This window comes from Chiloscyllium plagiosum, chromosome 7, assembly GCF_004010195.1.
Source record: "Chiloscyllium plagiosum isolate BGI_BamShark_2017 chromosome 7, ASM401019v2, whole genome shotgun sequence".
Lineage (NCBI taxonomy): Eukaryota > Metazoa > Chordata > Chondrichthyes > Orectolobiformes > Hemiscylliidae > Chiloscyllium > Chiloscyllium plagiosum.
Window position 1 is genome coordinate 11,988,175 of NC_057716.1, and position 24,634 is coordinate 12,012,808.

The 24,634-nt window shown below is 39.5% G+C and overlaps 1 protein-coding gene across 11 annotated transcripts in view; it reads left to right on the plus strand.

The window, feature by feature from the left end:
• The window catches only part of map2 (microtubule-associated protein 2), a 146,289-nt gene that overhangs the window by 43,823 nt on the left and 77,832 nt on the right, over positions 1–24,634 (plus strand). For 8 of the 11 annotated variants that reach the window (XM_043693043.1, XM_043693048.1, XM_043693050.1 and 5 more), the window contains exon 2: positions 7,376–7,652. In XM_043693043.1, the coding sequence (XP_043548978.1) occupies positions 7,397–7,652 (256 nt within the window). In that variant the 5' untranslated portion in view covers positions 7,376–7,396. Of the gene's footprint in view, positions 1–7,375; positions 7,653–12,575; positions 12,763–24,634 lie in introns of those variants that run through there. The other 3 variants (XM_043693052.1, XM_043693053.1, XM_043693054.1) reach the window with 2 other exon arrangements.

The following is a 24,634-nucleotide window of genomic DNA, read 5'->3' on the forward strand; positions in this document are numbered from 1 at the left end:
AAGATGGGGGGAGGGGAAATGAGGAAACTGGTGAAGTCCACATTAATCCCCTGGGGTTGAAGTGTTCCGAGGCAGAAGATGAGGCGTTCTTCTTCCAGGCGTCGAGTGGTAAGGGAACTGTTCACCCAACAAGCAGAGATAAGTATCCAAGCAGCAGTTTGGTGGTATTGTCACTGGTCTAGCAATCGAGGCAATCAGACATGATGTGATGGTGGGGGGGGGGGGGGGGGGGGTCTAGTTTCAAATTCCACCATTTTGTGATGAAGAAGTTTGAATTCGATGAAAATCTGACCTATTGGCTTGGCAGCCATGCAGCCTTTGTGGATTGTCATAAAAATCTATTTGGTTCACTAATGTTATTTACAGAAGGGTATATGCTTTCCCTGTCTGATCTGACCTACATTTAACTGTAGGCCTAAAGCAATGTGGTTGATTAATTCTCCTCTGTGGTGGCCTAGCAAGTTTCTCAGTTCAAGGGTAATTAGGATTGTGCAATAAATACTTATCCAGCCAGTGACACCTATATACCATTATTATTTTTTTACAAAACAGCAAGAAGAGTCATGTGAAACTCTGAGCTATCCCTCTGTTACTCTCTCCACTGATGCTGCCTCATGTTGAGTTTCTTCACTTTGTGATTCTAATATCTAACAGAATCTGTTTCACATCTTCAATACACTGAATTTAATTGTAGAGCATCTGGTGAAAACTCAGTTCGTGAGGTCTTAGAACAACAATCAACTTAATGGGGAAAATATATGGTCTTTCAGAATGGAGGTAAATCAGTTGACCCTTCTCATCTGATGTTTTGTGTATAAAATGGTCTCTTCAGTAACATTAATTTCTCACTTATGTTTGAGTACAGAATAATGGATATTGAAACTGCTTAGCATTTATTGCAATCCAATTAAATTGAACAGGCCGATTGCACCTTGGAGCTGTGCAGAGTCAATTACACTAAATGTTAACGCCTATTGTTCAGTAGATTGATTGAACAGTTCTTGGCTTGTCATTTTTGCATGTAATTTTAAAAAACATTTATGCCAATTCTCCCTAAGTACCTCTGTTCTCAGGGTATACTGGCTGTTTAAAATGAAAACTTTATCTGAGGCACATCATGTCGCTAAAGAGACATTTTTTAGTTGATGTGTTGAGCCCAAGGTCATTGCAATTGAAATAGAAGTGTTTTTAATGTGGTCTTAATTTGTGATGTTTTACTTACGCATTAAAACGTTTGCAGCTACTAATCCCTGTAAAACTTGTTTAAAAAGTGGTCATTGATTTTGAAAGCGAACAGTAACTGATTTGAATGTTTTCCCCTCCCTTTGTGCAAGATAAGTAATTTCACGTTATCTCCTCTTACGTATCAGCAGGGTAACACGGTAAGGTTCCTTGTCAACAGTGTTGTTTTTCATTCAAAATTAATGGAGCTGCATACGTTAGATTGCCAGATCATGTATCTTTGTGTGATGCCTAATTTAAGCATCAGAGGTTAAACGACCTGTACGATAGCACGTTTGTTGATGTGTGATAAAAATATTCGCAATATTTTGAACTACATTTTGTAGCTGCTATATGCAGGCTCTGAAACAAAGTAAATATTCTTACTTTACAGCATTTTAATGGAATTGTCAACAGGTATTGAGAGTTTGCAACAAAATCAGATTTATTTATGAATTAGAGAGAACGATGGGAACAGATAAAATTGACTACAGTTCAGTAACAAGGCAAGTCAGGGCAACAGACCTGCATTAAATTGCAATTGTTGGCAGATTTTTATTCCAAACATTAATTTTAAAAATTGAACCCAAAAGTCTCAAACATTCACTAGGGACGTTGTGTGCATTGGGTTTCATGATAATTAGTGGCATGTTTATTTTGGGTAAATATCAGTCTTAAGAATTTTGAGCCAACTGTGGAGTAGTGTGTGTGGATAAAGGTGCTGGTGCATCAGGTAATTGAGAAAAGTTACATCACATAGAGGCAGAGTCATTAGTTGTTTTGGCATGTGTATTATGCTATGAATAACTGTACAACAAACAACATATATTAACATAGAATAACTTGTTATTCCTGAAATATGAATAATTCTGCTCCTCCAATATCCATCGATTTGGAGACTTGCGCACTTCATTGGGAGTTCAATAATGACAGTAACATAATCTTCAGGAAATACAATATAAAATAACTTGCTTTTAAAATTCATATAATGGTTCTGTACTTGATTCCTGGTTCACCAAATGCGAATGTTGAAAGTGTGCTAAGTGTCCCAGCACTAAATCTTGCAGTAGTGCACTTTCAAACCTCAATCATTCAAGCAACATCTATATGCCTGGAACACTTAACATTTGAGCTATAGGCCATCTATCAGAATTGAAATAATTATAGATGAGCTGTATTTGAAAAGGAATAGAGCAAGGGAAGGAAAGAACCCCTGCTACGTGCTGAACTTACTGACAAAACAAGAATGGAAGTTGTAACTTTTCACGTTTCAATCAGTTGCTGATTCCATTAGTTGGTTACAACTATCGTGCCCATTTTGACTAACTGGTCTGCCAGTACCCAGTTTGTCCTTCTCCCACTTCTTTTAAAAATTCTGTTACATTGGCTGTTCCCATGGAGACTGACACATTTGATGTATTTAAAGAGATTTGAAAAATGGTGACCTTTGCCACCTCTGTCTGCTTTCAACATTACAGTATCCCTGCTGTTGGTGCCAGGTGGCTCATTCATCTTGAGTTATGCTGTTCTTTTAAACAACCAGTTATTTTTCTGCAGTAATCTAACACTTGCTCTGTATCTTCCATTGTATTTAACTATTGCTTTTGCTTTACACTTGCACTTAAAAACTTGTTCTTCCTATTCAATTTTACTGCTTTTGGACTTAGTAAAAGTTCTGTGTTCTGCAAGATGTTCTTTAGTGTTGTTAGCCTGCATTTCACCATGTGCCGCCTTTTTGAATCTGCTTATTTATCCATTGAATTCTACTCTGTTGGCTGGACAGTTGGTTTGTGATGCCAACTCAATGTGTGGGTTCAATTCCTGGACTGGCTGAGGTTACCATGAAGGATTTTCCTTTTCAACGTCTCCCCCTCACTTGAGGCTTGGTGGCTCCCAGGTTAAACGACCACCAGTTATCTCTGTCTAATGAGAAAGCAGTCCTATTCTTTGAAGTACCACTTTGCTTTATTGAGATATGTCTACCTGGTAGGAGATAGTGAGGACTGCAGATGCTGGAGACATTGTCAATAAAGTGTGGCACTGGAAAAGGGACAGTAGGTCAGGCAGCATCTGAGGAGCAAGAGAGTTTAGATTAGATTCCCTACAGTGTGGAAACAGGCCTATGGCCCAACAAGTCCACACCGACCCTCTGAAGAATAACCCACCCAGACCCATTTTCCTCTGACTAACATATCTCACACTATGGGCAATTTAGCGCGGCCAATTCACCTAACCTGCACATTTTTAGACTGTGGGAGCACCCAGAGCAAACCCACGCAGGGGAGAATGTGCAAACTCCACACAGATAGTCGCCTGAGACTGGAATCAAACCTGCGACCCTGGTGCTGTGAGGCAGCAGTGCTAACCACCGTGCCGCCAACTCTCCTGCTCCTCAGATGCTGCCTGACCTGCTGTGCCTTTTCTAGCACCACACCATCTGTCAATATATTTGAAAATTTCCTCCGACAAATCTGTTTAATTAAATTTAATTCTGTTATTCCAGTATCTATTCATTTGGAGACTTATGTACTTCTTTGGGAGTTTAGTAGTGACAGCGCCATTAAAAGTTAAAATAAAATATCAATTCCATGAAGGGAAACATCTGGGTAAATGACCAATTTTAAAAAGAATTATGAAAAAGAAAAGTGAGGGGGAGAGATGGGAAGGTTTATGGAAGATTGGTGCCTAGACAACTGAAAGCATGACCACTAATTTTGGGCCAGTTTATTTGTTGCTAAAATCTGGCTTTTTTTCCTTGACTTTTCATTGCCATTTTCCATCATTGTGTTGGGCTATTGCTGCAGTAGTATTTTTCACCAGCAGGTGGTGATCTATTATACATCGCTTAAAAGATTGTACTCAGATTTTCCTGAAGCAAAACCTGTTCTGAATAATCCACACCAGTATTACTTAAGTTGCTGTATAGCCTCGTCCCTCTTCGTCTTCCTGCCAACAACCCTCTGATATTTTTTCCTCCAATTCTGACTATTTGAGCATCCAAGATTTTAATCACTCTGGCTTTGGTGGTCGTGCCTTCAGCTGCCTCGGCACCAAACTCAGGTGCATCCTCCATTACCTCCCCATTTCTCTACCTCACTCTCTTCTTTTTTTTTAATAGTTCATTTTAAAATTGATCATGTTCCCAGATGTTTTCTTTTACGGCATTGATGTTGCAGCTTCGCCAGATTATTTTCAGTATTTTTGGATTTCTTTTGATTCATGCAACAATTGCTCTGACTCTGGATATCGCCAATTCGTCTCCACAAGAAAACACGCGACAACTCGTGATGTTGATAGATGCTACATAAATTCCAATTGTCATTCACCAAGGATCCAGATGCCTGGTTGCTGTTGCTGTACCATTATCTTGCACTGCCATCAACCTTGTGGAAAAAGATGTTAAAATGAATTGTTGCATTCTCAATTCCAACCAATTGTTCACACCCAGTTCTAGCAAAAGCTATTTGTACAGCAACATCCTGTCCGGCTTCTCTGCACCCTTTTGTGGTGGAGTGAAAGTGTAATAAGGATTTTCACAATTTTATGCACATCCTTCACAGCAAAGGTGGATATGATTTTCCTGTACCTCAATTACAAAAATAAAGCAATGCAGAGCAACAACTGGGTTCCTAGTTTTCCTAAAATACCCTGAAGGAATTGAGTGTCAGCTGATCTGAAATTCAGAGACAACGTTATAAATTTAGTTGGAATAAATAAACCTTGGCATATACATGGGGGAACCTCTCAAGCCATTTGTTTAAAAACAAATGATGGATTCTCGTGAGAATGCTATAACTGTACTTTTATAATTGCATTATTCAACCAAATAATCTTCAAAACATCCTGCAATTTATTGCAGACAAACCAGAGATATAATGACTGAATGCTACTAAAACAAAAGCAAAATATTGTAGATGCTGGAAGTCTGAAGTAAAACAAATGCAGCTTTGCCAGATTATTTTCAGTATTTTTGCATTTCTTTTGATTCATGCAAGAATTGCTCTGACTCTGGAGATCTCCGATGTAGCCAATTCATCTCCACAAGAAAACACACAACAAATGAGGAATATATATTTACTGAACAAGCCATTCACTTGCTTAACACATCTTGTTTTAAGAGCATTACAAAGGATATGAACATCAAAATAACAGAACTATGCGCTTATGTACCAGCAATGGGGTGTAGAAAATTGGATGACTTGCCTTTATGAAAAAAAGTCTATGTGGGTCAATATTTATTTAGATATCTCCTAATAAAAGGACGTTTTAGATAGACAATACCCTACTTAAAATTTGCAAAAATAACTTCAACAATGTATGGGCTATAAATAATGGTGTACATCTGACAATGACTTTGCAGAAAACATGTGTTTCCAATGTGGGGATAAAATAGTCTATGAAGCTGGGGCAGCATAGTGGCTCTGTGGTTAGCACTACTGCTGCACATGCCAGAGATCTGGTTTGATCCCAGCCTTGGGCAGCTGTCTTTGTGGAGTTTGCATGTTCTCCCTGCATCTGCGTGGATTTCCTCTGGATACTCCAGTTTCCTCCCACAGTCCAAAGATACGCAGGTTAGGTGGATTGGCCATGCAAAAATTGCCCCGTGGTGTCCAGGCATGTGCAGACTATTGGATGAGCCATGGGAACTGCCGGGTTACAGGGATGAGGTGGGTCTGGGTGGGGTGCTCTTCAGAGGGGCAGTATGGATTCTCTGGCCTGCTTCCACACTATCGAGATTCAGTGATTCTAAGTTGTCAGATAAGGTTTTCCCTTTTTTGATCATTTAATACTCAATCACTAAAATTTGTCTGAAAGTGAAATTGAATGAGGGTTGTTGTGGAACAAGGGAAATAGGAGGAGGAGTAGGCAATTTGGCCCCTCAAGCCTACTCCATCATTCAACTAGATCACAACTAATCTGTGATATCTGTGATTTTTCTGTGATATCCCCAGTTCATTTCACGTATTTAATATCTAGAAATTTTGTTGATATGTCTTTCTGTTTGTTGAGTTTCCAAAACCCTGTGGGGAAGAGATTTCCAAAGACTTGCCCACCTCTGGATGTGAAGGTACTGCTGATGGACTGGGGTGGACAAAGTCAGAGGTCACACACCACCACGTTGTAAACAGACAGGCTTATTCGAAATCACAAGAGTTCCGAGTGCTGCTCCTTCATGAGGTGAAGTCAGGTCTTCAACTGACGAAGGAGCAGCGCTCTGTAAGCTTGTGATTTCAAATAAACCTGTTGGACTGTAACTTGGTGACTTGTGACCCTCTGGATGGAGAAATTCCTCCTCATCTTAGTCCTAAATGGCTTACTCCTGATTCGAAGATAATGTCCCTGGTTCAAGATCTCCAGCTAGGAAATCATTTCACTACTGACTCTGACAAGTTACATAGGTGGACAAGCTGGAGGCTGGAAAAACAGCCAGCCAGGCAGCATCAGGAGGTGGAGAAGTCAATGTTTCGGGTCGACCCCTCCTTCAAGACTGGTGACGGGGTGGCATGGTGGCTCAGTGGTTAGCATTGCTGCCTCACAACACCTGGGACCTGGTTTGGTCCCAGCATCGGCGACTGTCTGTGTGGAGTTTGTACGTTCATCCTGTGTTTGCGTGGGTTTCCTCCCACAGTCCAAAGATGTTCAGGTTAGGTGGATTGGCCTTGCTAAAATTGTCCAGGACCTGAGGAAGGATTCTACCCAAAATGTTGACTTCACCACCACCTGATGCTGCCTGGCTTGCTGTGTTCTTCCACCCTCCTGCTTGATCACTTTGGATTCCAGCATCTGCAATTATTTTTTGACTCAAAGTTCGATAAAAGAGCATAGTTTAAATGGATCACTTCTTTTTCTTCTAAAGTTTAGAGTGTATAGGCCGGTCTTCTGAATGTCTTCTTGCAGGATAATTCTGCTACCACAAAAAGCACTCTGGTGAATGTTTGCTGCACTCCCTCTATGCCTGAAGATCATTCCTTAGATAAGGAGATGAAAATCATACGCTAGTTTAAGTGCAGTCTCACCAAGATACTATACAGTTGTAGCAAGACTTTCTTTACTCTTGTACTCAAATCCCCTTGCAATAAATCCCAACATGCCATTTGTGTGATGTGTGGTTAGCAGTCAGTTACAATAACCATTGCCATTATTTTAATTACAGCTGAGAGTTTAACAAAGAAGAATGGCAGAAGACGGGAAGTCTGAGGGAAGTGCACCACAGTGGGCCTCAAACACTGTCCTCGAGGCTCAATCGCATCAGTTTGCTGCAGATTTTAAAGAGCAGAGTGCTTCAGGTGAATGTATATCCAGAACGGAGAATGGCTACTCATTCAGAGAGAACCTCACAGAGGCACAGGCTGGAGGTCAGGCCGCGTACACAGTGTCGCAAGCTAATGGGATCAATGGGAAATTGACTGCTAGAGATGGAGCAACAGCAGGTAAAACAAATTCAGTTCCTTTCTTCTTCCATAATGGGTCATAGATAATAGTATCCAATTATTACTGCAGAATCAAGGCATCTTTTTTTCGAAGTACAGTGTTCTCAATTGGTAGTACACACATGAACTAGCCATATGTATGCCTACAAATCAATGACTGGAGTATGAAATCTGTTGAAAGTTATTGATTTATAACTGGGGTATACCTCCATAAGACAGTATTGACATGGATGTTTGTTCAATGGTGAAGCAAGGGGTGTTCATCACTGGCCTCAAAGTATACCTTGCTGAGCGATCTTGCCATTTCTGTGGCAAGAATTTGATCTGTATCTCCCTGCAATTGTATTGTAACTGATTGAATTGTTATTTACTGGAGATTTCCACTGTGCAACTGCAAGAGTGTTATCATACTGTTCAAGTCACCAACTGGAAACAAACATCACTAGGTTGAGTGACAGCTTGGGAGGGTTCAGGTGCAGGTAAGTAAGGTTCGAGAATACCAGCAACTGCCATGCAGGGTTAGGATGCCAGGTAGGTAAGTGGGTAGGATGCCATGGAAAGGGGGTAAGGTGTCAATAAGGAAGGTTGTTAGATGGCAAGGGGACCATGTTTGGGAAGGAGGGTGAGGGGTTGGGGGAGGGGCGAATGGATGGGGTATCCTAGAATCCCTACAGTGTGGAAACAGACCCTTCGGCCCAACAAGTCCACACTAATCCTCCGAAGAGTATCCCACCCAGACCCATTCCCCATTACTCCACATTTACCCTGACTAATGCACCTAACCTCCCTAACCCTGAATACTATGGGCAATTTAGCATGGCCAATCCATCTAAACTGCACATCTTTGGGAGGAAACCTGACCACTCGGAGGAAACACACGCAGACACTGGGAGAATGTGTAAACTCCACGCAAGTAGCCTCCCAAGGCTGGAATTGAACCGGAGTCCCTGGCGCTGTGAGGCAGCAGTGCTGATGAAGGGCTTTTGCCCGAAACGTCAATTTTACTGCTCCTCAAATGCTGCCTGAACTGCTGTGCTCTTCCAGCACCACTAATCCAGAATCTGGTTTCCAGCGTCTGCAGTCTTTGTTTTTACCTAGCAGTGCTAACCACTGAGCCACCGTGCTGCCTGGGTTTAGAGCATCAGATCAGGTTCAACATGTGGAGGGCTGGTCATGCATCTGCTGTCAGGCATGTTATGTCAGGTCAGGCCTAACTTTGGTAAAAGGGGGACCAGTGGAGGAGACTTGGGGGCTTGTAGGTCAGTGTGTGATCTCAGGTGTGTAATGGGAGCTTTAGGGTTGTGTGTGTGAGGTAAGAGTGGGGTGGGTAAATGGTTACTTGGGAGTTATACCGTGTATTTTATTTGTTCAACTTGTCCTAAGTAATAAGTTGTCTTAATCTCTTCAGAACACTGAAAATATCTATTTAAATAGGAGACTTGATAGTTCCCGGCAGAGAGGAATTGCCCAGCAGGAAGTTCAATGTCCCAAGTATTGGCTTTGACAGACTTTGATTGAGATTCCACAGGGTCCTCTTGTGTATATCCAACAATACTGGAAATTCCAGGCCATTGTTTTAAGGACAATGTTTATTCCAATTACATCTGTGTAATGTGGTAGCTGATAATACTGGATAGATCAAATCCAAGAATTAAACCTGACCTGATAGAATAAAGATTTATTTTTTGGGGGCAGCACGGTGGCTCAGTGGTTAGCACTGCTGCCTCATAGCGCCAAACCCTGGATTTGATTCCAGCCTCAGATAACTGTCTGCATGGAGTTTGCACGTTCTCCCCATGTCTGCGTGGTTTCTTCCCACAGTCCAAAGATGTGCAGGTTAGGTGAATTAATCGAGGGAAATGTAGGGGAGTGTGTTTGGATGGGTTATTCTTCGGATGGTCAGTGTGGACTTATTGCGCTGAAGGGCCTGTTTCTAATTCTAATTCAGTAATTGGTTAATTTTGTAGTTAGTCACTGGAACACAATTACCTAAGGCTGCAGATGTTGAGTAGAGCATAATTTTAATTCACAAAAAAGAAAATGGTCGACTCTTAACTGCCCTCTGAAATGGCACCATCAAGGCATTCAGATCAAGGGCCAATTAGGGATGGGCAGTAAGTGATGGCCCAGCCAGTGACATCTACTTCCAATGAATGAGTTAAACAAAAGGGTTCTTTTTTAATTGTTTTATTATTTTTTGAACTAAAAATCTAAGCTGTTGAGGACTTCTATTGGAATAGCTGCGTCAACTCCTTTCATTTGTCTGACATTGCCAACTTATATGAACCAAAAAAAACAAGCAGTTTATAATTGACATGAGTATAGCTCCTAATCCAGGATCAATTAGAAATAGGTATCCACTGGCTCTTGGGCAACCTTGGAATTGCTGGTTGAAAACCTCTATTAAGACGCATACTATTTTCAGGAGTTGCACAAAAAGTGGTGATACTGCTGTAAATTTACTAATTTGCTAAATGCTTTCAACATTTGTTTGGAGAACTGCAGTGCACCAGAAATGGAAACCAATTCAAGTTTTAAGTTGCAATTATGTGATATCTTAGTATAAGAGCCTAAGGCTGCTTCAGTACTTCCGGATTGCAGGCTTAGTTGAGGGCACAAAAAAGAGAAAGTGTTAGGAACAGAGCAAATGCTCCCCCTCTCCTGTTTCTCTTTCATGCTTATTCATATCTTGTATTTCTGCTCCTTATTATAAATTGAATCTGCAACCCTTGTATATTCTGGCTCAGTGTTGTGGTTTCAGCCTTGTTGCATGTATTTTCTAGTGTAGTAGTAGAATCCAATCCAGAAGTTTGTGCTGCAGCTTTGAGCCAGATTTCCTAGTTTGAAATCAATGTACTCCTTTTGTTCACATGAAGTTAGACCAATTTAATGAGGTAAAATAGTAGTTAGTTTTTAAGCTGCCCTAAAGACAAAAGATAATGCAACTATATATAATGAAGGGCACAATATGCACTAAATATAATGAAGATCATTTGGTCCACCTAGCTTTCCCCCTCTATGCATACCATTATAACAATAAGGAATATGCATGTAGCTGTACACAATCACACCTGAGGAGTTCCTGTTAAATGTCAAGATATAGAGTTACTCTATTGTCTATCTTTGGCCAGGTATTTCTAATACTTCATGTTGGTTACATTCCTGATTGACTTCAGGTGTATATGTTGATATTTAAACAGCTTCACTTCAGAGATTACTAGGAATAAAATTTATCAATATCAATTTGCATTTGAGTTTTGAAAGGTCAGATATTGTAAATGAATAGGTCAGTCAGTCATTTGAAATCAGTGCACAACAACTTCTCCCATTCGAACTATGGATGGAAACCCAACATGGGACTCTGGACAAAATCATATCTTGCCAGCAAGCTGCTAAAAGCCCACAAAATATTTTGTCCAAGTGCTATTGCAAAACAGCTTGTCATTGTGTAATGTGTCTATAGACCTTTCTCCAGAAGAGATATCGAGTTGCTAATTGAGCCAATTTATTTCAATAAATTTTCCTGCTAACACAATTTCTAGGGAAGTGGGAAGCAATCTACCTGATCTCATTTAATTGTGAATTGGACACTTTTTTTAGAAACCTTTCTCTATTAAAAAAAAATTCCTATTGTTGCTGCCTCTGCCATGTGTTTTCCCACGCCCTCACCTTGACTAAAACACTGAAGCCCCCTTCTATTCTCCTCACAACTCATAATCCCATCCAGTTTTGTGTCATCAGCAAATTTGGAAATGTTGCATTTGGTTTTCTTACCTAGGTCATTATATATATTATATGGTTGAGACACCAAGCCCTGATCCTTGCAGTACCCAACTAGATATTGCCTGCCACTTGGAGAAAAAGACCCATTTATTCCCACTCGTAATTTCCTGTCCACCATCAAAATTCTTGATCCATGTTAATATGTTACCCCTAACCAATGTGCTTTAACTTTACTCATGAACCTCTTAGACTCATACAGTCATACAACACAGAAACAGACTCTTCGGGGTCCAACCAATCCATGCTGACCATAATCCCAAACTAAACTAGTCCCACCTGCCTGCGCTTGGCCCATATCCCTCCAAACATTTCCTATTTATGTACTTATCTAAGTGTCTTTTAAATGTAACTGTACCCATATCCACCACTTCCTCTGAAATTTCATTCCACACGAGTCATTATGTGTGTAATTTCTTTTTAAAAGTGCGCCTCATTTTTTACAAAATCTTTCCCTTCTCACCTTAAAAAAAAATGCCTCTGGTCTTGAAATTCTCCACCCTATGGAAAAGACAGCTGCCATTCACCCCTCAACCTTTTACGCTGCAGTTTCAAAAGTCCCAGCCTATCCAGCCTCTCTTCATACCTAAAACCCTCCAGTCCCAGCAACATCCTGGTAAATCTCTTCTAAACCCCCTCCAGCTGAATAACATCCTTCCAATTGCGCAGTGGCCAGAACTGTACACAGTACTCCAAAAGAGGTCTCACTAACAGCTTGTAAACCTTCAACATAATGTCCCAACTCCTATATTCAAATGTCTCAGCAATGAAGACAATCTTCTGAGGGACCTTATCAAAAGCCTTCTCAAAATCCAACGATACTGCATCCAATGGTTCTCCCTTGAGGATGGAACTAGTAGATTCCATAAGAAACGCTAGAAGATTTATGGAGTGTGATTTGCCTTTCATAAACGCTTGCTGACTTTGACCAATCCTATTAATGCTTTCCAAATATTCTGTTATCACGTCTTTAATAATACGCGTCAACAACGAAAATTTGATCATTGGAAATAAGTAAACTACTTGATATAGTCATGGCTTACTTCATACAGCAATATTATTTTCAGTTCTGTCTCAATGTTTCCATGACTACAGCATACTGCATGTATTGCAGATTCTTGGCACAGCTACAGTAGGACGAAGAGAAAGAAAGCTTACTCGGATAGACTCATTAATATTCAGGTTATTGTATGTAGAAAGCAACCCCGATTCTGCCTTTTTTAAGATCATCCGTTCCTGTGGTGTCTTTGTGAGTTTCATCAGCTGCTACATCTGCCTGTACAGCTATTGATTTCTCTTCATTCCATGCATTTTAGCCATATTCTGAAACGTAAGTAAAATATGATTTTCTATTTTGTACGAGAGCTGTTTGCTCAGCTGCTTTATAGTGATATTATTGGTACAAGGTTTTTCAGCATAATATGCTTTTATATTAAAAAAAATTCATGGTTTACATGCAAGTAATTATTCTGATTTGACATCGGTGATGCAAGGTTACTTAGTCTAATACACACTGTCTATTTAGGAAAGAAAAAAGCTTCACTCCAAATTTGAATGGTCTATTTGTCCTGATAAGTGCAGCAGCCATTTTTAAAATAAAGCTATATTTTGATGATGAGGATTTTTTTAAAAATGGAATGATTCAGGTGAATGTACAGTGAATAAGATTTGCCAGGAGTGAAGTGAAGAATTGCTCAAGCCAAAGAAAATGAATCAGACATTTCAGCATGGATCTGGCCATATGATTCAATATGGCTGTATGGTACCAGCTACAGTTGAGCTACCTTGTCTAATGCCATCTCTTTTTTTTCCTTGTAACCGTTAAATGTTTTCACAAGGAAAATATAAATAAAATTATCTCTCGAATAATAGAGGCCTAAACATAGCCAATAGAAAAATTAAATGAATTTGTCTTGTATTCCAAACACATGTTAGTGTCCATACCATTTCCAGAGTTGGTTTTGTCACATATATGCAGTGTTAGTACAATGGACGCAGTTTTCTCATTTAGTCTAGACTGAGATGAATATAGGGAAACAAGCAGCTTGATAAACATTGTTTCTAATAGGCTGAAATTCCAGTTGTTGAATATTAATTTTGGTACAGAAATATTTCAAATTGTACTTGGTAACATTTGATAGCATAGGTCAAAATTAATTTGCATTCTAAGAAGGAAACTGTAAGTTAGAAACAAATCTCATTTATTAGATGCAGGTAAACATTATATTTCTGTCATAAAATCTGATGGCACATTCAAAATCTTTTGTTTTTGCCCAGCTAGAGTTTTCTCATTCAATACAGCATTTTAAAATTTACATCAGAATCAGTCTGTATTTAGATTCCTACTAGCCTATAGGCGTATGACATTTAAATATGAGATTTAATATTTTCCCAGGCAACAAGCTGTTTTTGAAGAAAGCTCAGACGGTCAAAATTCTAGAAATTTCCCACAAGTTGCAGTGCACAACACAAACCAAAAACGTTTCAGATGGTTGCAATTCAATGTCACCTACTTTTAAATATTTCAAAGCAGGATGAAAAGCACATTAAGATAGCTGTCTCCTATCCTAAAATAATTGTGCACAGAAACCATGGCTGGTAAAGAAATTGCCTTTGGGTTTTCCCTGGAATTACAGAATTGCTGCAACACAGAAGGCGGCCATTTATCCCATTGGCTCTCCAGTGGAGCAATTCACTTAAGTGCTATTTGCTGCCTTGTCCCTGTAACCCTACACACTTATTCTTTTCAGATAACAGGGCAGCACGGCAGCTTAGTGTTAGCACTGCTGCCTCACAGCGCTGGGGACCCAGATTCGATTCAACCATTGGACAACTGCGTGGATTTCCTCTGGATGCTCCAGTGTCCATTCACAGTCCAAAGAATGTGCAGGTTAGGTAAATTAACAGTGCTAAATTGTCCATAGTGTCCAGGAATGTGCAGGCTCGGTGGATAGGGCATGGGATATGCAGGGTTACAGGTCAGAGTGAAATGCGGTTTGGAGGGTCGGTATGGACTCAATAGGCTGAAAAACCTGCTTCCACACTGTAGGGTCCTATGATTCTATAACAGACTAATTCCTGTCTGAATGCTTTGATTGACCTATAATGCAGTGTAACCAGACCATAACCACTTGCTGCATGAGAATGTTTGTTCTCATATTGCTTTTGTTGCTGTTACCAATGACTTCATGTCTGTGTCATCTCATCCTCCGTCTATTCATTTAAAGGCAAAGGCTGTCTACTGTGTCTTGACCATTCCCCCTCCATCCCCTCTTCCCCCCAGTTGCCACTCCCAAAGTTTTTGAATATCACAATAAAATCTCCTCTGTCATCTCTTCTCCAAAGAAAGCAATCTTAACTCCTCCAATCTACCTTGACAACTCAAGTTCCTCATCCCTGGAATGTCTTTGTGAATATTTTCTGTGTCCTCTCATACTCACTGAAGTGCATCATGCAGGGCCAGATGCAATACTCCAGCTGAATTTGGATTAATGTCCTATGAAAGTTCAACATAATATCCTTGCTCCCTGTCCCTGTTGATGAAGTCTTGGATGCTGTACACTTTATCATCCACTCTCTTAACCTGTCCTATCACCTTCGCATATAAACCCAGTTCTCCCTAACCCCGTGGGCCTTTAGGATTATGCTCATTAGTTTATGCTGTATGTCTATGTTTTTTTCTACCAAAATGAATCCCATTTCCATACATTGATTATCATGTGTCACATGTTCACCCATTCCACCAACTTGCACCTGTCCTTTTCAAATTCTACAATGTCCTACTTCCAAGTGTTGTATAGTTCACAACCCTTGAATTTATGCTCTGAACACCAAGGTCAAGGTCATTAAAATCAAGAACAACAGTTGGTAAATTGGACATGCTAAGTTGCCCATAGTATTCAGGGATGTGTAGGTTAGGTGCATTAGTCAGGGAAAATGAAGAGTATTCTGGTAAGGGAATGGGTCTGGGTGGATTACTCTTTGCAAGGTTGGTGTGAGCTTGTTGGGCCAAATAACCTTAGGGATTCTATGATTCTGTGAATAAGTTGAAGGCATGTACCATACCTTTGAGACAGAATGCTACTCTGAACTGAGATTACAAGTACCTGTGTATATGACTAGATGGCAGTTCCAGAGTGTACTGGAAAATTGAAAATTTTCTTAGATTAGATTAGGTTCCCTACAGTGTGGAAACAGGCCCTTCGGCCCAACCAGTCCACACCGACCCTCCGAAGAGTAACCCCCCCAGACCCATTTCCCTCTGACAAATGCACCTAACACTATGGACAATTTAGCATGGCCAATTCACCTGACCTGCACATCTTTGGACTATGGGAAGAAACTGGAGCACCCGGAGGAAACCCACACCGACACGGGGAGAATGTGCAAACTCCACACAGACAGTCACCCAAGGCTGGAATCTAACCTGGGACCCTGGTGATGTGAAGCAGCAGTGCTAACCACTGAGCCACCATGCTGCCCTAAAATATGTAACATTTGGCTGTGATATGGATTCCTGAGTTTTGGTTGTTGCTTTGACAACAATTCAAATTTAACTAATCATTTTAAAGTATGCCCCAACATACTAAAAGCCAGTGGGGTTTTGCATCAAACCAATAAGACGATCCGATGTTGGGGGGGTTGGGGGGGGTGGGGGGAGAGGCTGTAAAATGCGGACATTTTGAAAGTTGGTTCGACAGCTAGTGCCATTGAGGCAGAAATGCATGGAGAGCTAACATCTTATTCCCCAAGAAATTAGGAAACACTCTCTATTAGAGATACCTTTTTTTATGTGAAACATATTCGCAGTAAAAAGAAAGATGACGACCTAGGGAGATCCTGAGCCGGAAGAAGAAAGACACAGAAGAAGACAGCTGTGTAGTTTTGAAATTAAGTTGATGTGATTTTTAAAAAGTGTCTTATTGAAACAGTATATTGTTACAGAGTTGGTGGCAGATCGTAAGCAATTAAGAGAAAGGGGGACTTAGAGTTGTGAAAATAGTTGCTTAATGTTCACTTTGAGTTTTAAAAAAATAAATTTATGTTTTCTTTAAATAATGGAATTTAGGAGTTCTCGGTGACTCAAATTACGAGGCGAGGTGAGCTTTTCTGGGTGATTGGTTTAGTTAACAGAGGGGTTCACCTCACTGTCATGACACTGACCCATGGCAAACTCTACTACAAAAAACAATTTATTAAGCACTACAGTCTGCTCCATATCTATGTTGTTACCATCCCATTTTTTTGTAGGTATAATATGTCTGTGTAACACTGCATCAAATATTTTGAAATCCACATATGCCATATCAATGCATTACCCTTGTTTAAGATGTCTGCTGTAGATCTTTTTAGAAGGTCCAGTGAGTCAGATAAACATAATAGTTCCTGAAAATTCCAAGCTTATTTTCTTTAATTAGCCCATAATTACTGGCTATTAATTTTGTCCCAAGTTATTATTTCTAGAAGTGCTAACCTCTCCTGCCACCCACCCACCCACCCAACTAACTGGTCAATCATTTCTGGGCTTTTCTTTATATCTTTTTGAGAACAAGGGTTCAACATTTGCAATTTTTCAGCCCACTAACCAGTGATCCAGGGTACAGGAAGCCAGTGCCTCTCTCTGAATGTTTGCTGTTTCAGTGCCTCCTCTTGCAGAATTCTTTTCCCTTTTATGGATCTTCTCCTTGGAACTCTCACTGCAATATTAGTTTGTCACAGCCATTTGCGATGTCCAAGATTTTGCCTCAATTTCAGTTAAAAAGAATTGACCAATTTCCTTTAGAATTAGGTTTAAATGAGGTAGATAAAGATTCAGTGATGCAAATCAATATAATTATCACATTCAGTGGAGATACAAATTAACAATATATATTATGCGCTATTTGCTAAACAATGATGGAACGTTAGGTACTAAATTGTGTGGCTATTTTATAAAAAAAACTTTCAACAGATGATTTTACATGATCATAATCACAATTTTACAAATAAACGCTGGTTAAATTGTTCATACCAATGATCTGTTTGCACCAAAAATAGTTGGGTATTGGTAAATACTTAATATTAATTTTAGTCAGTTCTGCAATTGTGCTTAAAACTTTACTTTCTTCTAAAGGTGACCCAGAGCAGTAATATATTTCAAATGTTATAAAAATGTAGCATTAATTTATAAACTAATTTCATTTTGCGAATCACTCTTTTCCATCAGGGACATATGTCGACTTCCACAGACATCTGTAAAGTTATGGCCTTCTGTTGAGCCATTAGCTGGACATTTAGAAATGCTTGCAGCTATTAATGCTGCACCTAATGACCTTTGTCAAAAGAATTGTTACATGTAACTGTTCACTGAAACGATGCATAGCAAATACTAAGGCACACAAATTCTAATACACACCTTGTATGCATTAGTTATTTTGCGAATTTGTAATACACACATGCTGCACTATACATCTCTGAAAGGGATTGTTATGAAGTTTGTATTTGGTCCAACATTTAAAAAGACCCGCATTCACCAATATGTGTGTCATGTGAATGAGAAACTCACTTAGAATTTAAACAGATGCTGGTCTGTTAGTTTAGGGAATGGGATTACCATTGCTTGGTATATGGATGGACGTGCAGGCCCTTAGTAGCATTGCTTTGGAATTGCTAAAGGTATAGATAAAACTGCGTAAAAAGTTAATTAACTCTTCAGAAATGTCAAGTTTATTGGAAGTGTTAATAGACCTGTCTCAAATTTCAAACTGAGCTATTGACACATTTGAAGCTCCTGCCCTTTAAGCATTTGAAAGAACTGTCTGAAGTGTTTAAAGTGTCTTAATTTACTACTAACCTAAATCTATGATTATTGGACTAGAGCCACATAAATGATTCAATGACCAGCTATTGCCTCATGCTTTTAACAGCTCCCAGTGTTTACAACTTTCTTGTGGGACATGCATTCTAGTCCTTCCTTTTTTTTTTACAAGGGATTGAGAGAAATTAAATGTAGTGAATGGGTTTTTATCAGAGTGAATTTATTTTTATTAGTGGATTCTTCAAATGCAATTCAGAACTTTATTGCATCTAAGCCTGGCTCCTGAAGTTTACCTATAGTAAGCATTGGATATTGTCATTGTAGTTGTGAAGGCAGAAGGAATGGAGCATACATTGGCATATGTTGGACCTAAGTTGCATTGGGACTGTAAAGGACTAAGGGAGATTGTTGAATCGATATAGATTGATATGTAGGGCCAAGGGCTGTGTGACGGCATAATGCAACGCACACTGTGGCATAGGAGTGTGTGTGGGGTGACTGCTGTTTTTCATTTTATTGATTGATTGTTTTTAAAATTGAGCAATATGCAGTTCAAGCCCCTGGCCTTATTATATTGCCATAGATATACTGAAATTAAGAAAAAACATAACTGTGTGGAGTTTATCTATGAACTTTGGGGTGCTGTGTGGATTTAAAATTGGAAAAGCATGGGTGGAACCTGTAAATTTTCATAATTTAGTGATGTCGTGGAGCTCCCGCTGTCGGCCATTTTTTGGTTAATTGTGTGCATTTTATCAATCCATCTAAAGTTGTTACTTCTGGTAACATTTTATTCACCTACACATGTTTCAATAGATCTAATTATTAGAGCTACCTTTCCAAATACAACAGAATAAGATGTTTTTGTCATACATTTTGATCTAGGCCTCTGACCATTGTCCATTTTTCCTTCCCTAATGTGCTGATTAATTTGATTTGACTTACTGTTGTCACATGTACCAAGATACAGTAAAAGGTATTGTTTTGTGTGCATTATAGGCAAATTGTACCATACAAAGTGCATCAGGTAGCAGAACAAAGTGCAGAACACAATGTTATTGCTGCAGAGAAGGTAGAGAGAGAGAGAGAGACATTAACATTTGTGGGGAGGTGATGGCCCAGTGGCATTATTGCCGGGCTATTAATCCAGAGATGCAGGTAATGTTCTGGCAATCGAACTTCAGTTAAAAAATTTGAAATTAAAAGTCTAATCTTCATGAATCCATTGTCAATTGTCAAAAAAAAAGCCACCTGGCTCATTAATGTCCTTTAGGGAAAGCAACTGCAATTCTGACCTACTTTTGACTCCATCCGACATGGTTCATCCTTGTGTTTAGGAATTGATAATAAATGCTGGCCTAGCCATCAATGAAACAAAAACATTATCCTTCGTGCTACCTTTGGATTGACAGTACTTCTCGTCTGGTTGATAACCAATCTGTTAGTTAATGGACTTGGATTTTGTGGAGCACATTTCGGTGTCTGCGTCATCGGTATATAACTGTTTCTTTGTCTTAGTGGCAGTGGTGTGTGGCTGTTAGAACTTTAAACCTATGCTAGTTAATTTTAAATTAAACACATAGTTATGTGTAACATATTTACTAATTATTTCTATGAAAATGTGAAGACCATATCCCTTGATTTTCCTGTTGTTTTGATTGTAGACTGAAATAATTTTTAAAAACTCCTTTAAAAACCACAGATTCCTGCATGTTTTTGAAAGCAAGTAAGCTGAGCAAGTAGATCAATATGCCAATGGTTCATAATTATTTATTGTTCCTGAAGACATTGCTTAATGAGTAGTAATTCTTAAGTGCACAAACTGGTTTGTGATTTATGTCAGCCTGCTCTGAAAATCTGGGAAATTGGAGCATTTTCCGTCCTTGCAGAAAATCTTGAACTTTTATGGCAACTTTGGGAATAGTGGGACTTGATTTCCGAAATCAGTTATAACTAATGATGCATCCAAATTATTGAAACTAAACTACAGGTTAAAACTGGAGTGTGGTTTATAAAGTCTTTTTTTTTTACAGTAGTCTTTCACAACACTGCACAATTGTTTCACTCACACAGTAAGTGAGAGAGCTAGATTTGACTTGAGATTCATGTTATAGATCTGACTCCTGGGGTCAGGAGTCTCATCCTCCAATATGAAACATCTTTTAAAAGACCTAGGAACTCCAAAATTAGAATGAGGCCTGTTGGTTATGAGAAAGCCAATGCTCCCACATGCGCTCTCATACCATGAAAATGAATCGGAGATGCCGGTGTTGGACTGGGGTGTACAAAGAAGAATTGATTCAATGTATAATTTCAGTTACATCACACTGCAAATTTTTGCTAAAAATTCTGTGTTACGATCGAGCCCTCCACAATCACCCGATGAAGGAGCGTCGATCCGAAAGCTAGTGTGCTTCCAATTAAACCTGTTGGACTATAACCTGGTGTTGTGTGATTTTTAACCATGAAAATGAATGTTATTATGATTCCAACTGATGCTATGCTGGATGAGTCAGATCATAGACTAAAATCTGGCTTGATAGAACATATTTTCTTGTTTTTCATTTAACAAGATGATCTTTTAATGAAGCTGAAGCTCGCAATGCTGCAAAATCATTCTTGCATCGAACAATAAAACAGAAGTTTGTTGCACACAAGAAGCCAAGTTAGAATAAACCAAGCCACTTACATAGCACTATTTGAAAGGCTTCAAAATGCAGTAAAAATACGATCATCCTTCTATCCCAACAGCATCACTTTACAGAGCTCAGACATCAGAGTAAGTTTTCTTATCATTTCTATAAGTTGGATTTAACTGTTACTTTCAATTAGGCAAAAGTGAGGACTGCAGATGCTGGAAACCAGAATTTAGATCAGAGTGGTGCTGGAAAAGCACAGCAGGTCAGGCAGCATCAGAGGAGCAGGAAAATCACCGTTTCGGGCAAATCTATTCCTGATGAAGGTGTTTTGCCCGAAACATCGATTTTCCTGCTCCTGGGATGCTGCCTGACCTGCTGTGCTTTTCCAGCACCACTCCGATCTAGACTCTGTTACTTTCAATTGCCTACCTTGAGAACTTGACAGACTCTCTCTCGAATATTCCCACAACGGAGCTTAAACTTTTCCAACTTTGAACATTACCTTCCAGGTTCTAACCAAACACTTTGGTCTGAAACTTTTAAACTAAAACAGTTACACTGGAGCAACCTATTGCACAACTTGTCTGAAATAACATCTTTGTCTAGGAGAAAGTATTTCAAATATTAGACTTGAGCCAGGAAATCTGCAAACTGAAATAAAAAACTTTCTAAGATATGGTTGTTTTCCCCTAAGCAAAATAAAATGACAATTGCTGATTCTTCTCACCTAAAACAAGCAAATACTCTTCGGTGTTTCTTCTGGTTTTAAAAACTTTCCCAATACAAACAAATTCATTTAGCACTCCAGTTAGTCCCTTGCTCATTTTGTTGTTTTTTTATTAAAAATGGCTCTAGAAGTTAATCGTTATACCCCGTCACACACGCAGATGGAAACGTGCATGTCACTAATTAAAAATTCAAACTGTAAAGAAAATTATATTAAAATAAATATAAAATCACACGTCTTATGTCAGAATGTGCAGAAGCAAATCTCTTTGCTGTGAAGGATACAACACAAGATGTATCTTTATTAGACAACCACCAGTCTCTGATACTTTTACAACAGTAGGTAAAGGGATGCAGCTTAATAAGCTGGCCTGAGAGTTTGCTGTTTATTAAGACACAGGCTTAATTTTCAGATGAATGGACAATTAGATCAATGCCTGATGATACTTCATAATTTCTCTAAATTACTAATTTAAGGTGTAATATATTATTTAATTTCAGCATAATTGGCAATGTCTGCAAAAGGATGATATGCATTTTTATGCAAAGTTACATCAGATCAGTTTTGCTGTTTAAGTAAGCTTGATGCAGCAGCTTTGTTTTTGACAGGTGCATGCTTTGAATGTGAATTGTTTTGTCCTGGTTATTAAACCATTCTTCGGCCAATCTGTAGTTTTTAAACCAAAAAACAGAGTTTTGAATCTTGTCTTTGTATGTAACCCTCAGGCTTTTTGTTGTTGTTTATATAAATAATTTGGATGTGTATGTGGAAGGCATGGTTAGTACATTTATGGACGACACCAAAATTGGTGGCATAGTAATTGGTGAAGCAGGATCTTTGATTAGATTCCCTACAGTATGGAAATAGGCCTTTCGGCCCAACATGTCCACACCAACCCTCCGCAGAGCAACCCAGACCACTCCCCCAGCCTAGATTTACCCCTGACTAATGCGCCTTTCATTATGGGCAACTTGACATGACCAATTCACCTAACCTGCACATCTTTGGATGATGGGAGGAAGCCAGGAGAAACCGAGACAGACACGGGGAGAATGTGCAAACTCCACACGGGTAGTCGCCAGAGGATGGAATCGAACCCAGGTCCCTGGCAGCAGTGCTAACCACTGAGCTACCATGCTGTCCGAAATGTTCTGAAATTGCAAAGGGATTTTGAGCAAAGTGGTCAATGGACTCAAAAATGGCAGATGGAATTCAATCTGGATAAATACGAGGTTTTGCATTTTGGTACATCAAACAGGGGCATGACTTATACAATTAATGTTAGAGCCTTGGGTAGTGTTGTAGAACAGAAGAACCTAGTGGTTCAGGTACATAATTCTTTGAAGTTTGCGTCAGATCCTGGTTAAAAGGTATTTGCACACTTGCCTTCATTGTTCAGATATTTGAGGATAGGAGTTGGGAAGTCATGTTGAGTTTATACAGGACATTGTTGAGGCCTCTTCTGGACTACTTTGTCTAGTTTTGGTCATCCTGTTATAGGAAGAATATTATTAAGCTGGAGAGGGTTCAGAAGAGGTCAACCAGGATGTTGACAGGTATTGAATGTTTGAGTTATAGAGTTAGGCTGGGACTTTTTTGACTGGAACATATGACGTTGAGAGATGACATTAGAGGTTTATGAAATCATAAATGTTATGATTCCTTCATTAAAGCTTAATGGTAGATGTCTTCTCCCTAGTTTGGGGGATTTCAAGACGAGGGAACATAATTTTAAGCTGAGAGGAGAGACATTTAGAGAAGACATGAAGGACAAATTTTTACATAGATGTGGTTCACTGGTGGTATGAACTTCCTGAGAAAGTGGTAGATGTGGGCATAGTCACCTTTAAAAGACACTTAGGTAAGTACATGAATAGGAGAGATTTGGAGGGATATGAGCCAAGAGCAGGCAGGTGGGACTAGTTTAGTCTGGGATTATAGTTGGCATGGACTGAAAGGTTGTTTCCATACTGTACAACTCTTTAACTCTTAGGATATGATTTATTACAGTGGCTGATGGCCACTTTAGTTCCTCTATTTCGTATGAAGGATTCACTGGATTAATAGAAATACGATAATGTTAACAAAAATGGATAAGAAATCAATCCTGTCTAACTCAATAATAGCTTCAGTTTTAGTTGACTTTAATTTCTTGCTCATTAAATGTCTACTAGCTTAAATTCTGAAACTTTTTAAAGGATATAATTGTTAGTTTTAATGTTTGCTGTTGTACTTTATCAAATGTGGCCAGCAGAGAAAAATCAGAATGGTGTGTTGTTTCCCTGGTGCCAGGATCAAGGATGTCTCAGAGAGGGTGCAGAATGTTCTCACGGGGAAGGGGGGCCAGCAGGAGGTCATTGTCCACATTGGAACCAACGACATTGGAAGGGAAAAGATTGAGATTCTGAAGGGAGATTACAGACAGTTAGGTAGAAATTTAAAAAGGAGGTCCTCAAGAGTAGTAATATCTGGATTACCCCCAGTGCTATGAGCTAGTGAGGGCAGGAATAGGTGGATAGAGTTATTGAATGCATGGCTGAGGAGCTGGTGTATGGGAGAAGGATTCATATTTTTGGATCATTAGAATCTCTTTTGGGGTAGAAGTGACCTGTACAAGAAGGATGGATTGCACCTAAATTGGAAAGGGACTAATATACTGACAGAAAAATTTGCTAGAACTGTTTGGGAGGATTTAAACTGGTAAGGTGGGGGTGGGGGAGGACCCAGGGAGATAGTGAGGAAAGAGATCGATCTGAGACGGGTACAGCTGAGAACAGAAGTGAGTCAAACAGTCAGGACAGGCAGGGACAAGGTAAGACTAGTAAATTCAACTGCATTTATTTCAATGCAAGGGGCCTAACAGGGAAAGCAGATGAACTCTGCATGGTTAGGAACATGGGACTGGGATATCATAGCAATTACGGAAACATGGCTCAGGGATGGGAAGAACTGGCAGCTTAATGTTCCAGGATACAAATGCTACAGGCAAGAGAGGAGGGGGAGTGGCATTTTTGATAAGGGATAGCATTACAGCTGTGCT